Raw genomic sequence first — 13,833 nt, 5'->3', positions numbered from 1 at the left:
ATTCAAATATCTCAAATTTGAGTACAAACTATGCCTGATTTAGACAAATCAAACTTAACCTTGGGCTTGGGCCTTAAGCCCAATTCTTCGGTCCGGATGCTTATTCAACCTATTACACACAAGGTCTGGCCCATCAAAAGCTGTGTTTTAGAATGTCTTTACGTTGCCCTTCACCCGTGCTGCCCGCTCGAATTTCTTTATAAATCAATCTTGGGCCTCTTGCCAAGCATCAAATCTAAGTATAAAGCATTTAAACTCTATGTTTATTAATTGCTAGCTTATCAACACCCAAGCCACCAAATTGAGAGTACGATCTGTAAGTGTAAGTGATGCAACGAAAAGATAAATAAACGAGTTAGGCCAAATTGCTTATGCCACATGGCCTACAACCCAAGCACGAGCACAACCAAGACAAGCTGCCGAAGCCCAATCCGTGCTCCAATCCAACTTCTGATTAAACCCAACTAAAATATTATTTATATGTTTTTTAAAAGAAAATTTTCTTTACAAATTATCAAGCATACATATGACAGAACTATGTACAATCCAGAATTGGAAAGTAAAAGAAAACTATATACAACTCAATTATCTTGATCAACAAACAAAACGGCAGAAACAGTACTTACTGATATCTTGCCAGACGATAGTTATGATACATATAACAGCCTATACGGCTATACCCATATCATGTCTTTGAGAGCGACTGAGAAACCCGAATCTTCGTCTCTGTACTAGCTGGGTGCAACTCAACCCCAGTCGGGAGAACTGCAGCAGGGTAAGCCGGTATGGCACCCGGATTTCTAACCGCGTAGTATACATGCTGACCTACACCTACCCCGTCAGGAATCACTCCTGGCGGGTATTCATATGGATATGCTTCAACCGCTGAAACCGGTTTCATGCCCCCGCCGTATACCTGACCTACGCCGGCAACTGGTTGCCGGAACCCGACTGGAACTTGACCCGGAGGCATCGGGATTTGCTGCACGTAGTGACCCGGTATCTGGACGTGTTGCACCGGAACGTTCCCCGCGGGTACTGGACCCGGAACATAGTAAACCGGAACTGGTTTTACAGTGGGACCATGGAAGTGAGAGTCCGGTGGATACTGGCATGCAGGACTACCCTGGTATCCTCCGGCTTGTTGAGAAATTGATACATCTCTTGTCTCCTTCAAACCCTGTAGCGGATTTTCTCTTGAATCAGGGGCATGAATTGGATTCTCTGGCTTTGTTTTAACGGGTGGGAGATCCGGGATTGGAGGCAAGCAAGGCGCCGATGAGGTAGAGCAGAACGGGGATGAAGTAGCCGGAGCCGGTGAACCGGGGTCGAAAACCGAGATGTTTTCGGCCACAGAGGAGCGGGTTTTTGGTTTGGGCTCGCGAGTGTCATCCGAATTATCAAGGCCAAAGAGATAGTCAGGGACTTCAGAGAGGATAGAGGAGGCTTCGGACCGGCCACGCTCTAAAGAAGCCGACCCATCGCCACCATTGAGGGCGTCGAGGAACCAGTTTGCGCGCTTGGATGAACCGTCGAGGAGTGAGCCCAGGCTGCTAGCGTTGGAGCCGTTGATAGGGAAAAGGAAGAGTCGGAGCCGGGCCGTTTTGGAGTTGACACCATGTAATAAGCGGTCGTACTCCTCCATCATGTTCTCGACGTCTTCATCTGCGGTGACGGAGATCAAGGCATCGAGGTCTTCGTTGGGGAGTTGATACTTGACGGTGATGTCCGTGGCTCCAGAAAGCTTTGATAGTTTGGCGAGAAGGACTGCAAAGGTGGTGTTACGATTGATGGCGACGATACGCGTCTCTCCTCCTACGTACCGGAGCTGGTTATCGTGTGGCCTAGGGAGGATCCGGCCTCCAAAACTGCACATGAATCGGACACGGGGCAAGAGATCTTCATACAATCTGTGCGGCGGATGTGGTAAGTGGTCCGACCGCGGGGAAGACGTGACAGAGTCTGCCGTAACGGATTCAAGTTCGGATGGATGTTGGGACGCCATTAAACCGATCCACTGTCTGTTACAGACTCGATCAAAGAGAGTGAGAGAGATGTGGGTCAATCTCAATCGGACCTGGCATAAGAGAGACTATCTTAAAATCAAGATTATTAACTTGATCTTTGGATAATTAGATTTAATTCCCGTTTTGGGTTCCCAAATGTCCATTTCGGGCGGGCAGGGATCCTTTTGTTACCAGAGCTCATGTCTGCTGGTCCCATGCACCAAACACAATTACCCCTGGGTGACGCTAGAAACAGCTTTTCGATTTGATTGGTTTCAGCTTTCGGGCTTCAGCAGTTAATCTTTTTTTTTTTTTTTTTTTTCTTTTTGTTGGGTAAGAAAGAAGAGGAGGGCCCCAGCTGATGAGCTGAAACAATAGTAATGTAGTGTTTAGTGTTTGCTTCGATTATATTGGTGTTTCTAGGCTTTCCCTTTAAAGATCGTACGTTGCAGCTGTTGGTCTTTTTTATATCTATTCTGTTTCTGAAACCTTAGACAAGCTGATGAGATTCTGAAATCTAAGTAGATGCATTATTCACATTTGGCTTTCGTTTACCTTTGATTATTTTACCCTCATTTTCTTTTTAACTAGGAGTACCAGCTCAAAATTGTAAATCTGGTCCGAGGTGAGAAGTAATTTTCTGAGAATCTAAATTCTAATCTAGAATATCCAGGGTGTGCCAAGTAAGCATGAATACCTATTTTTATCTGAAAATGAAAGCTTGTACCGAATCCGAAATATTGGAACCTAAATAATTATTGTTTGTCCTCTTCATAGGATAAGAGCTCCAGAAACAGTGAAAGACTCGAGCTGTGAGGCTGTGGCTACCATCTCAGAAAATAAAACATTTCATTTTTTTTCAAAAGAAAAGGAAAAAACAGTCACTTATAAATTGCCTGCTGTCTGTGTTTTATTTGATCGTCTCAGAATAATGGAAGCTTTTTCTCCTTTTGGTGAACAATAGTTGGAGATGAAATGAGACAGTGCATTTACAGTTGTCTGTAGCCACTTATTTCGAAGATGTGTTTCTATCCATGTTCCGGGAAAATACAACTACATCGACAAGAATGCTACTCTTTGATTCATTAATCCAGCATTTCATTGAATATATCAACGAATTAAATAAACAAAAACCAGGAAAAATCATCAAGATTTTGATGAAAAAAATTCTACATGTATCCCAAGAAAGAAAGAAAGAAAGAAGAAACACTTACTTGATCGAAACAGGCTGTTGGCGATTGTTATGCTTTCCAATATTATACGAGTACGCGACTATACAAGCTTCCGCAAGTATCAACTCTTGGCTGGCCTCTGGTTGGAGAGAGAGAGAGAGAGAGAGAGAGAGAGAGAGAGAGAGGAGGGATAGATTGGCCGATTGGGTTTGGGGGGAACGATAAGAGGGGATGTTTACTTTTGTAAGAAAACGTGATACAAGCAAGACATACGATGGACGGCTGGGTGATGCGAGATGTGTGGGTCCTACACCTCATAGTCTATCCACGCCGCAACGTGGCTTGGTTAATTGGCTTTGTCAAATTTCAATTATTCTTCAGGCATGCGCCCTTACTAATACTGTGATACAAGCCACTCCCGCTGTCTGTAGAGTGTAGAGTGTAGACTCAACACAGTGACACACATAGATACAATTAAATTGGTACACAATAATTCCATAAACCACGTTGTAATGTGATAAATTTGGACCGTTTATTGTAGAGGCCTCAGAGATCTCAAAATCAGATGGCTGAGATTGAACTTTGACTTTTTTCACTGTCGACTCAAAGTTGGACTTCAAAATCGTGGGTTGATTTTTTTCTTCACTCTGAAAATATTTGAATTATACTTTGTTTCTTTTATTCCATGATTTTTTTTTCTTTTTTAGCATTTAAATAAAATAAATTGAAGGATGAAAAAAAAAAAAAAAAAAACTAGGACGATGTATTTACACCTGTAAACTGTAAAGTAGATACAAATAAACTCAGTGACAATATGAATACGATCATGGGTAATTTGAGTAAAATCCCAAGTTCTATGCATTTGCTACACCTGAAAGCTAGCGCTTGATGTGTTTACCACTCACCAATTGTTAGCCCACTCCCAACCAAATACACTTGCCACGTGGCAGAACCAAGTCCTTATATTGGGTATTTGGAGTTCAACTCCTGTATGAGGTCCAATTAATGCAAGCAAGGTTGCTAAAAAGTCTGAAACTGGAGATGTTGATAACTTGAAGATAATGCAGGCGTGAAGGAAAAAGAAATATGCTCCCCAAAAGAATTAACAACTGGAGGATTTGGTAAGCGGAACCCACATAACATAACCCACTGGTCACTGCTGTAGAGATTGATAAGAGAAGGAGAAAATATTTTGTGGTGAAGTGAGAGGGGTGGAGGCATCCTCGTGCGTCAGAATAACTCCAAAGAGCTTAAGGCCAAACTTTTGTGATGGGATGTAAGCGGTCCATGTTAATACTGCAACGCCGACCATTCACGGATTAGCTATCATATATAGTTTTTATTTTTTTTTAAATATCGAAAAATAAAATAGAAGAAAAGAATTTTTCTGTGGATGCGAATGCAATACATCATCACAGGTGTTTGTTTGTGATAATGAGGAAATTTTATTGCCGCCCAAAGCCCACTTGGGGACAAGTGACGTTTATTAGTGTTGCTTTCCAGGAAAGGGAGGCTCTTAATAAGGTCAAATAATTCTATAGGATAGAGATTTTTTATTATATTAGTTGAGTCAATTACTCTTCTTCTTCTCTTCTCTACCATGTAGAGTAGAAGAGTAGAACCATCAATGGGTTGAGTCCACCTGATAGATTCCTAAATCATTGTTTTAATATAAATATGCCCACTTAAAAAAGGGTTTATCTATATCTGAATGTTTGATTTAATTTTAGTGTAAATCATAAAAGTTAAATCTAATATCGTATATCATATATGGTTATACATATACTAGCGGAACCCGTGTGATATACGGAATTGAACTTAAAACTTATTGTTTTATAGAACTATACAACCCAAGGGTAGGTATGGCAATTTTCTCTATCCCCGCCAAGTACCCAACCTCCCCAATCAGGCAATGATGGGGTGGAGATTGCCTTAGTGGAGATAGGGTTGGGATGGAATTAATAGGAATACTTGATTGGAGACGAGGAGCAAAGTCTACACCCTACCCCAATCCTAATTATATATACTAAATATGTGTATATATATTATATTAAATATATAATATTATTTATAATATTTTATATTATATATATCTATATATCAAAATATATTAAAATATTATTCGCATTTTAATTTTCCTTTATTTTAAATAAATACCTTTCTAAAAATAAACTTTTAATTAAAAAAAATCTGATATTCAGGCCCCCGATGGGAAATCTTTTCTGTCAAGAATTGGGGATGCAAGCTAAAATTTTTTATAGGGATTAATTTAAAACTCGAGGTCGAGATGGGGAGTATGATCCCTGCCTCGAACTTGCCCATTACCATTCCTACCCTGGGGTCATCCCCTAAATCTATAACACCACCCCAAATCCATAAATATATTTCCACTAATTATGGTAATTATAAATGTAGTATCCAATACTTATGGAAATTGTTAAAATATTTCAACTATTTATTTGAAAAATTGGAAGTTATATAATTTAAGTTTCACTTAATTAACAAAATCACTAATTATTGCTAAAAAATTATAGTAAATATCAAAATTACTGAAAATATAAAAAATAAATTTATATTTATTGAAATTAATTTTCCACTAAAACATTACTGATAATTTTAATTACTAAATTTGTATTTATTAATATTTTAATTAATTACTAATTTTTGGTAATTATTGATTTCAATAATTAATTTTCAAAAAAACTGAAATTAAATTACCAAAATCAGTAATTTTCAGTAATCAATTCTTAGTAATTAAAATTTTCAATTTACCAAAATTACAAAAAATTATAGTTTAGGTGTTGATATTTACTAAATAATATTCAATAATATCAGTAATTATTGAAAATATTAAAAATACTTCACAAATTAATTTACCCGCATTTTTGGTTTTTAGATGATTTATAATATGATATAGATTAAAAGGTGTTTTAGCCTTTTACGAAAAATTTTAGATGGGAGAGATTGTTTAGGAGAAATTTTAGGAGGGGGTTGAGCCGATTGATAATATGAGAGAGAGAGAGAGAGTTGGAGTGGAACTCTAGTGAAGAAGAGAGAGTTACAAACAAGTGGCAATATAGATTAAAAAGTGTTTTAGGAAGAATTTTAGATGGGAAGAGATTTGAAGTGGTACTCTAGTATAAAAGAGAGGCCTGGGACTGGGTATGTTCATCTTTCTCCTCTTTAATGGGTTTCAGTTTTAGAAGCACTTTCTCTTTGTGGTCAAACCAAGTGTATTTGATGGTTTTACCGAGCAAAAGTGTTGGGCCTGGGCCTGGGCCTGGACATGTTTATCTCTCTCCTCTTTAATAAGTTTCAACTTTAGAAGCACTGAATCTTTGTGGACTTGTGGTCATTGGTCAAACCAAGTGTATTTGATGATTATACCGGGCAATCTGAAAACCTCTGCCAGTATTAAACATTGGCAACTTCTGCCATTATTGTTTTAAAAATGTTAAAAATGAAGGAATCTGACCCCGGACCAGCCAAGGTGAAGGTTCAATTTGCTACAAGCTGACAGAGTTCAAGAAGCTTGGTTAAATCAGCTCTAACTTGACTTAATGACCTTCCAGCACAAGTTTTTGACTTCCAAAACACTAATTTATATTAAAAATAAAAAGGAAGACCCAAAGCTTTTCTTCAAAAGGTAACATCACCTCAAAAAAAGTTCCAATAAAAGCCAAAAACAAGACCAAACCCAAAGGGTTAATTTGTAAGGTGATGGATGATCTTAGTTTTGGACCATCATCTCTGCATGTGGCAGAAACCATGCAGTGTATTTGAAAAAAAAAAAAAAAAAAAAACTATATGTCAAAAAAAGCAGGACAGGATTTTGCTTTTAGCACAAAGAAGGGGAGTGTCACACAATAACAGGGATAACATAGCCAAGAATTTAACTCTGATTGTGTAGGCCGGTCAAAGTTGACCAATTCAATCAAGCCCAACCCCATTGTCATAAATTGATAATTAATTAATTATTCCACTCCAGTACGAATGGGTTGAATCAGGTGTCGGCGGGTGGGCTGTTCAGTTGGGTTTGTCGAGGTTTGGTTTGAAATAAAAATTTTATGTATGAATATATATTAAAAGTTAGAAAAAATGTATGCTGCCCAAAATACATGATATTGGAAGTAAGGTTTAAGTACCGGAAACTTTAGGCGTATCAGAAAGGTAATTTTAAGAGATATATCGGGATATGTCTTAAATATGTATGTATATTGAAGAAAAATTAAGATGGACGTAAATATGTATGGTAATATTATAAATATTTTAATAAATCATAAAAATATATTAATAACACTAAATTCTATATGTATTAAATTAATATATTTTAATGTTTTATGAAGAAATGCATTGTAATTAATTCTAATTTCATTTAAAAACCTATGTTAAACTACAATTTATAAATTATAATTCTTAAGTTTTAAGGGATGGAAAAACCCAACTTTCCTATCCAACCATAAAACAATCATTGGCACAACTTTTTAAGTGTAAATATAATTAATAATTATTTCTTATTTAAATAATTACAATTTTATTTTATTTTCAAAAATTACAAAAAATAAATAAAAAACATTGTAGAATATAATGAAGAAAATTAATTATTTAAGAAGAAATTGCAATTGGCTCTATAGATATGATAGATCATCCATAGATCTATAATATATTCAATCATTGTGATTGGATCATAAAATAATAATTAATTATTCTTTATTTTTAATTCCAAAAATATTAAAGAAGATATTTCAATTGCTTTATGGATATGTTAGATAATCTATAAATCTAAAACATATTAAGTCTTTATAAGGTAGACAAAAAATACATTTTTAATTTTTTTGTTATTTTATATTTTTTCCAAATCTTTTCATAAAATTTCCATAAATCTACTCATAACACAAAAAAATGGATAAAAGACTTAAACATCCCTTTAATTTTCATATAAATACTGAAACCTCCCCTCCATTAGTAATCTGTTAAGATTTGGTTACATGTGATGTCAAAACTTTTCAAAAACCCAATTTTGCCATTTTCATGGTGTAGTAAGAAAAAATAATAACACAAATCTGAAGTTGTTATTTTCTAATATTTCTGATCAATGTTGAAACCGTTTAAAGATTTGATGATGCAAACAAGATTTAATCCATACAAAATTATAAAACTAGAATTTGGGTGTTTTACAAATGGACTTTAAACTCATCAATTTAGGATGACAACATCTCAGAACATAAGAAAACAAATATTAAATTATATTAATGTGAACCAATCATCCGTCAACAGATTGTGAAAATAAATTGAAAGAGCACATTTGACAATCTAAGCTCAACAACTTAAAGTCAAATTAAGCTATACCCAGCATAAAAACCGCAATTGAATTTACGTGAGCATTATCTTTTTCTTCTCAAGTAAGTGGTGCAGCCAAACTTTCCTTGCAACTTCGAGATCTAGAATGTGAAAAACAAATAAATGAACAAATAATCTAAAATGCTTTTATGATCAAAATTTTCAACAACCAAGATAAGCTTGTTCTGGTAGTGCTGAAAATGAATTGCAATAGAAATTTGAAGTAGAATGGGCACTTCCTATTTTCTGTTTTGAGACCACTCCACTGTTTTGAAAATTTAATGATTTAACAAGGACAAAAGAGACTTTTTAATGATTATGTTGGATATAACTAAGATAGGGGAGGTATTAGTCCATTTTAAAAAGTGAGGGGAGGTTTTTAAGTCTTTTACCCAAAAAAAATTGTGATATTGAACACAAGAAATATAGATCAACATAGATTTAAACATATTTAAGCATCAAGCAAAAAAAGAATCACAAGATATTATGAAAAATTGAGAAAAAAACTGGCCTATTTTTGCAATATTTTTCAAAACTTGAAAAATCTTCAAAAATATTGATGATTCATGCTTGTTTTTTGCATTTTTTTTGCATATGTAGCACTCTAGGATTGAGGTTTGGAAAATCGTTTGAGGGTTGAAAAAAGGCTTATTTCAAGCTTTCTTTTCCCCTTTCTTTTTTTCATTTTTTGTTTATATCTTTTTCATCAATACACTCTTGATACACCCCGATACAATCCGATATGGGTCTAATATGGTGGAAGAAAACAATACTACCGATTTTCTTCCATATCTAGTATCAGATTTTAAAAAATGAATCACATGAATTGGAATGAAAAATGGAATTAGAAGGAAGGGGATTTTATTCTAAGGGAGGGGGAGGGAATGACCATTCCCTTAAATGTGGGAATGTCATTCCACTAGGAATGGAAATGAGATTCCAATTCCGCCCAACAAGACAGTTGGAATCAGAATAGCCCATTCCGATTCCGATTCTTGACCCCTATCTCAACAAACTAAATGGGATCTTAGTTTTTTCAGTATCATAATCGAACCCCTAAAATTTATAACATAACTTGAACCACTGATACCCCAAAACAATGCTTTGCTCAGTAACAGAGCATTAATATATTATGCATTTTGTACTAAAATAAACTAAATCAGTCCAAACCTATATTAAAGGGGGTAAGGATCAGCTACCAACAAAACGCTCCGAATATCATTCCAACAGCCCATTTCAGCCGTATATATTAGGAACGTTTCCTTTGTCATTCATGGGCAAATGTTCTTGATGTATAACTGGAAGGGCTGGTTGGAACGTTGTTGGTAGTTGATCCAAACTCACATTAATTTTACTCACATAAAAATTGCATGTAAGAGCCTTATGAGCAAACATTAATTTTACTCAGTCCTTTGATCCGGATGTTGTTGGGTCTACCCTATTTATTGCTAAGCTTTAAAAAAAAAAAAGAAAAAGGTGGAACTGGGCTCATTTTGGCCCAACCCAAGTTTTATTACAATATGTATCTTTTATTCGCAAACGCATCTTATTTGATGGAATCTCGTAAGCTATTTTTAAAATAACCTGGTTAATGGACTTAAAAAAAGTTATTATTATTGGCACTGGTTTTTGTATTTTTAAATTTCAATTACATTTAAACATTCTTTGCTTAGCTTGGTCAAACCCGATTCATCTCAACTCAACCTCAAGACCTCAAGTCCTCAATTATTAGGGGTGTAAATGGCGGGTTGGGTTGGGTTTATGGTCAATTCAGGCCCAGCCTAAAATTTGGGCTTAAGGCCCAAACTCAGATAGAACCCAATGTTAAGCCCGATCTTTCCAACCTGAGCCTACCTTGCATTGTAATTTGATGAACTCGAATTGGTTTCGGGCCTGGGCCGGGCTCAAATTGGTTAATGAACCTACTCTAAATTTAAAATGGGATGAGATGTGTTTAAAATGGGATGGATTTGGAAAATTGAGAGTAAAAATAAATAGATTTGAGATGAGTTTAGAATCAAAGGTGATCAGGAAGGTTTGAAAATAAATAGGGCAAATTTGATGGGTACCTTACACGTTGTCATCCCTACCATTTTTTTTTTTTTGATAAATCTCTTCCATGCAGCAAGTGAGTTGTTGCCATCCCTACTATACTTCATTGCCTTACAAAACCCCTTTTACTGAGCATACATTCTACCGTCTTACAATTGAGTCTCACAATTTTCATGGAGGATTTTCTTTTCCAATGATGCTTTTGATAACCAGCTTGAGTCTCCTATCCATATGTTTCTAGTTCCACTCTGCTCTGCTACACTAACTGAAGTCTTACCTAGATAAATATGTTTTGTTGGTGCTCATGTTCTTGGGGTTATACAACGGGGTAGCTAACCCCCCAACTTTGGTGGTAAAGGGATTTGATTCAGAGTTGAGTCTCCCTATGAACATTATAATCCACCAACTAAGCCCCATGAGCACTGGAATCTTGCCTTGGTGATTTCTTGCAATATTGGTGGTGACTTGTGCGGTGCATAGGATGCTATTTAAAAATATGTTTTTAAGGGAGGAAAATGAAATAGTAGTTATCACCAAAGTTTTTTATATATCTCTACTTTTTCAAATGTAGAATAGTAGAAAAATAATTTTCTTTTTTCTTTTTTTGTTATTGAGCTTCAAACTTTCTTTTTTATATAGCTTATATATTATGAGAAGCACATAAACCAAAAGATGGTGACTCACTTGATACATTATCTAACTAGTTGTAGCACAAACATGGGTTGGGAGGATAGGCTACCTCCCATTTGTAGCCTTATAAAGCCAAAAAAATGTGCTTAGCATGAGATTAATAACCAAGTTTAAAAATAATTTTAAAATCGAATTGATGAATATAACCAAAGACTTATATTAAGTTCTTTCTTGTTACATTTTATAACTGATAACTATAATTATAATCTTAACAATTGCACTAGTTATCAAGTAGTATAAAAATATCATTCCCACGAGGATTTAACAAAATTAGTATTAGAACTACAGTCTTCCTTAATTATTTGGACAATCGAAATTCAGATCCAACAGTAAGAACTACTGGAAATAAAAAAAATAGAAAAAGAAAATAAAAACAAGGACAATCAATAACTGAATATGCAACGATTAAGTGAAATCGCTAGGACCATTGGTCCACCTAACCATTCCAATGAATATTAATGGATGCGATTAACCATGATAATTTGTTATTCTCATAAGTTGAAGTTTTCCCAATTTTATTTAATATTCATTTCCAAGATATATTAAACCTACTTCTATCAAGTAAACCCTCAATCCCTCGACTAGAATTCTCAAGATAGAAATGCATTAAGTGCAAAAAAAAACTCATACATTCAGATGAATCATGTGTATATATCCCTATATACCATTCAATTCACACGATAAATTATGTGGTCTAATATACGAATTCCTCTCCCGATACATTCATATAAACCTAATCAATTAAGAGATGGCCACTCCTAATTGCATTAAGCAAATAACTCATAGACTATATGGAAATCACAATCTTGGATGAATCATAATAATAAAAATATATTCATTATCATGGTTAGGCTTTCCACAGCCCTAGCTATAAATAAATCAGTTCATGATAAAGGAAATAAAGCAAACAAGAGAAAAGAAAGAACTCATGATTTCGCCCTTGGAGTTGAGATCTCCTCTTCTTCTTGCCGCCACCTCCTTCTTGAAGCTTTCTCCCTTTTGCTGATCTCCTTCTTGAAGTTTTTCTTAATGATCTTCTTGATTACTTCAGAGGAAACATCAGTAATTGAATCCTTCCTTGATTGAGTGATTGATGCCAGGAGTTGGTACGCCCAACCCTTGATATAGTTTAGGAGGGGGAGGGAGCTGTTACAACTACTTGAGTTATCTCTAGAATAGATAATCTAGGTTAGTTCTAAATTGATCTTATCCTATCTTATCTTATCTCTTATCTAATGATCTCAATCTTCTTTAACTTTCTAGAATTACATTTAAAATCCAAATTTAAGAAAACTCTGGACTCTTGAATTCGAGTGGGCTGCTTTAATAACTTGGGCTACTACAAGGCGTTTCTGCGAATTGGGCTTCAGCTATGAGCTGGGCTTTACTACGGATCCACTTCGACTTTGGGCCTGATTTTGACTTCGGTACAGGCTGAATCTGTCAAAACCCAAAACATGAAAGTTGTAGACCTCGCTCTTATCTTTGCAGTGCATCTTGAATCAGCCCAATCGGAGCTCGGATATGAGAGTTAGACCCAGATTATTGAACAGTTCCAAAACTATGAAAAACCATCCGATTAGCCATATTTTCCTTCTTGCGACTTCTTTCCTTGCCCTGAATCAAAATACCAGAGTAATGAGTTCAATTAAAATTAATTAAGTGTAGAAAGACTGAATATTCAAAGATAAGAATATGATAATTTTTATTCGCATCAAATCCCCCCACACTTATGAAGGGATGAGATATCCATCGTATGGACGCCCGAATCTTGTGGAATAGAATGGGTGAATTTCAAAAATTTCTCTCCATCCTACTGGGAATCGTATTCCCTATTTTAGAAAAATCATATTTTTCAATGATCAATCTTGAACCAAGAACCGAACCAGATCTGAACAAAAGCAGTAGGAGAGAGATATACCTGATACGGAGAAATAATATCTCTCAATGGAGGTATTCACGCCCAAGGAAGGAACCAAAAACTACTCCCACTGAAGATGGCGCAGTGCAGGATGGAGCAGAATCAACAGTGTTCTTCACAATAACCAGATCCTTTGCAAAATCAGCTGGACGTCACGTGAGCACTACTTCCAATCAGCCCTTTCACAAAGGACTGATATCAAGATTCAATCTTGATCACTCCTACTGGCAACAGGAGATCGAACTGGCAGATATTGCGTCAGTAGGAAGCAGGCGGCAAGAAGGAATTTGCGCAGAGGTGCTGAATTCTTTCTTCTATGATTTCAGCTCTGAAGATGATGTGAATAATGAATCTTCTAAAGTTTGTCGCCCCCTCCTCTTTTTATAAGCTTAAAGGGATTAGTTCCTAATCCCATTAGGAATTGTTGATCCAAATCATATTTGGATCAGAATTCCTTTTAAGTGATAAGGGTAAACCCTTATCTTATTTGCATATTAGATCAGCCCCCTCCTAATCCTATTAGGAGGTTTCCAGATCTAAACCACATTCAGATCTGAACTCTCTGAGTGGATAGGGTTAAGGCCCAATCCTATCTGCTAATCTAATCTCAGAATTCGCCCCTTATTTAACTGATCAAATCAACCCAGTTCGA

At 35.7% G+C, this 13,833-nt stretch overlaps 1 protein-coding gene across 3 annotated transcripts; it reads right to left on the bottom strand.

Annotated features, from left to right (window-relative positions):
- Positions 1-448: 448 nt before the first annotated feature.
- On the bottom strand, positions 449-3,391 carry LOC104612242 (uncharacterized). Of its 3 annotated transcripts, none has more exons than XM_088894451.1 (2): positions 3,221-3,391; positions 449-2,092 (listed from the first exon to the last, which is right to left on the bottom strand). In XM_088894451.1, the coding sequence occupies exon 2, from the start codon at positions 2,003-2,005 to the stop codon at positions 686-688; it is 1,320 nt and encodes a 439-aa protein (XP_088750577.1). In that variant the 5' UTR covers positions 2,006-2,092; positions 3,221-3,391; the 3' UTR covers positions 449-685. The 3 variants fall into 3 exon arrangements, with proteins under 3 accessions (XP_088750577.1, XP_010277896.1, XP_010277897.1); XM_010279594.3 differs by having other exon boundaries at positions 449-2,077; XM_010279595.3 differs by having other exon boundaries at positions 449-2,021; positions 3,221-3,390.
- Between the last annotated feature and the right edge of the window lie 10,442 nt (positions 3,392-13,833).

The sequence above is a fragment of the Nelumbo nucifera genome, chromosome 1 (assembly GCF_055504915.1).
Source record: "Nelumbo nucifera cultivar China Antique chromosome 1, China Antique-T2T, whole genome shotgun sequence".
NCBI lineage: Eukaryota > Viridiplantae > Streptophyta > Magnoliopsida > Proteales > Nelumbonaceae > Nelumbo > Nelumbo nucifera.
This window is presented reverse-complemented; position numbering and strand designations above follow the sequence as displayed.

Excerpts from the sequence above, each read along its gene's own strand:
- LOC104612242 (XM_088894451.1), bottom strand. The coding sequence starts at position 2,005 with ATGGCGTCCCAACATCCATCCGAACTTGAATCCGTTACGGCAGACTCT.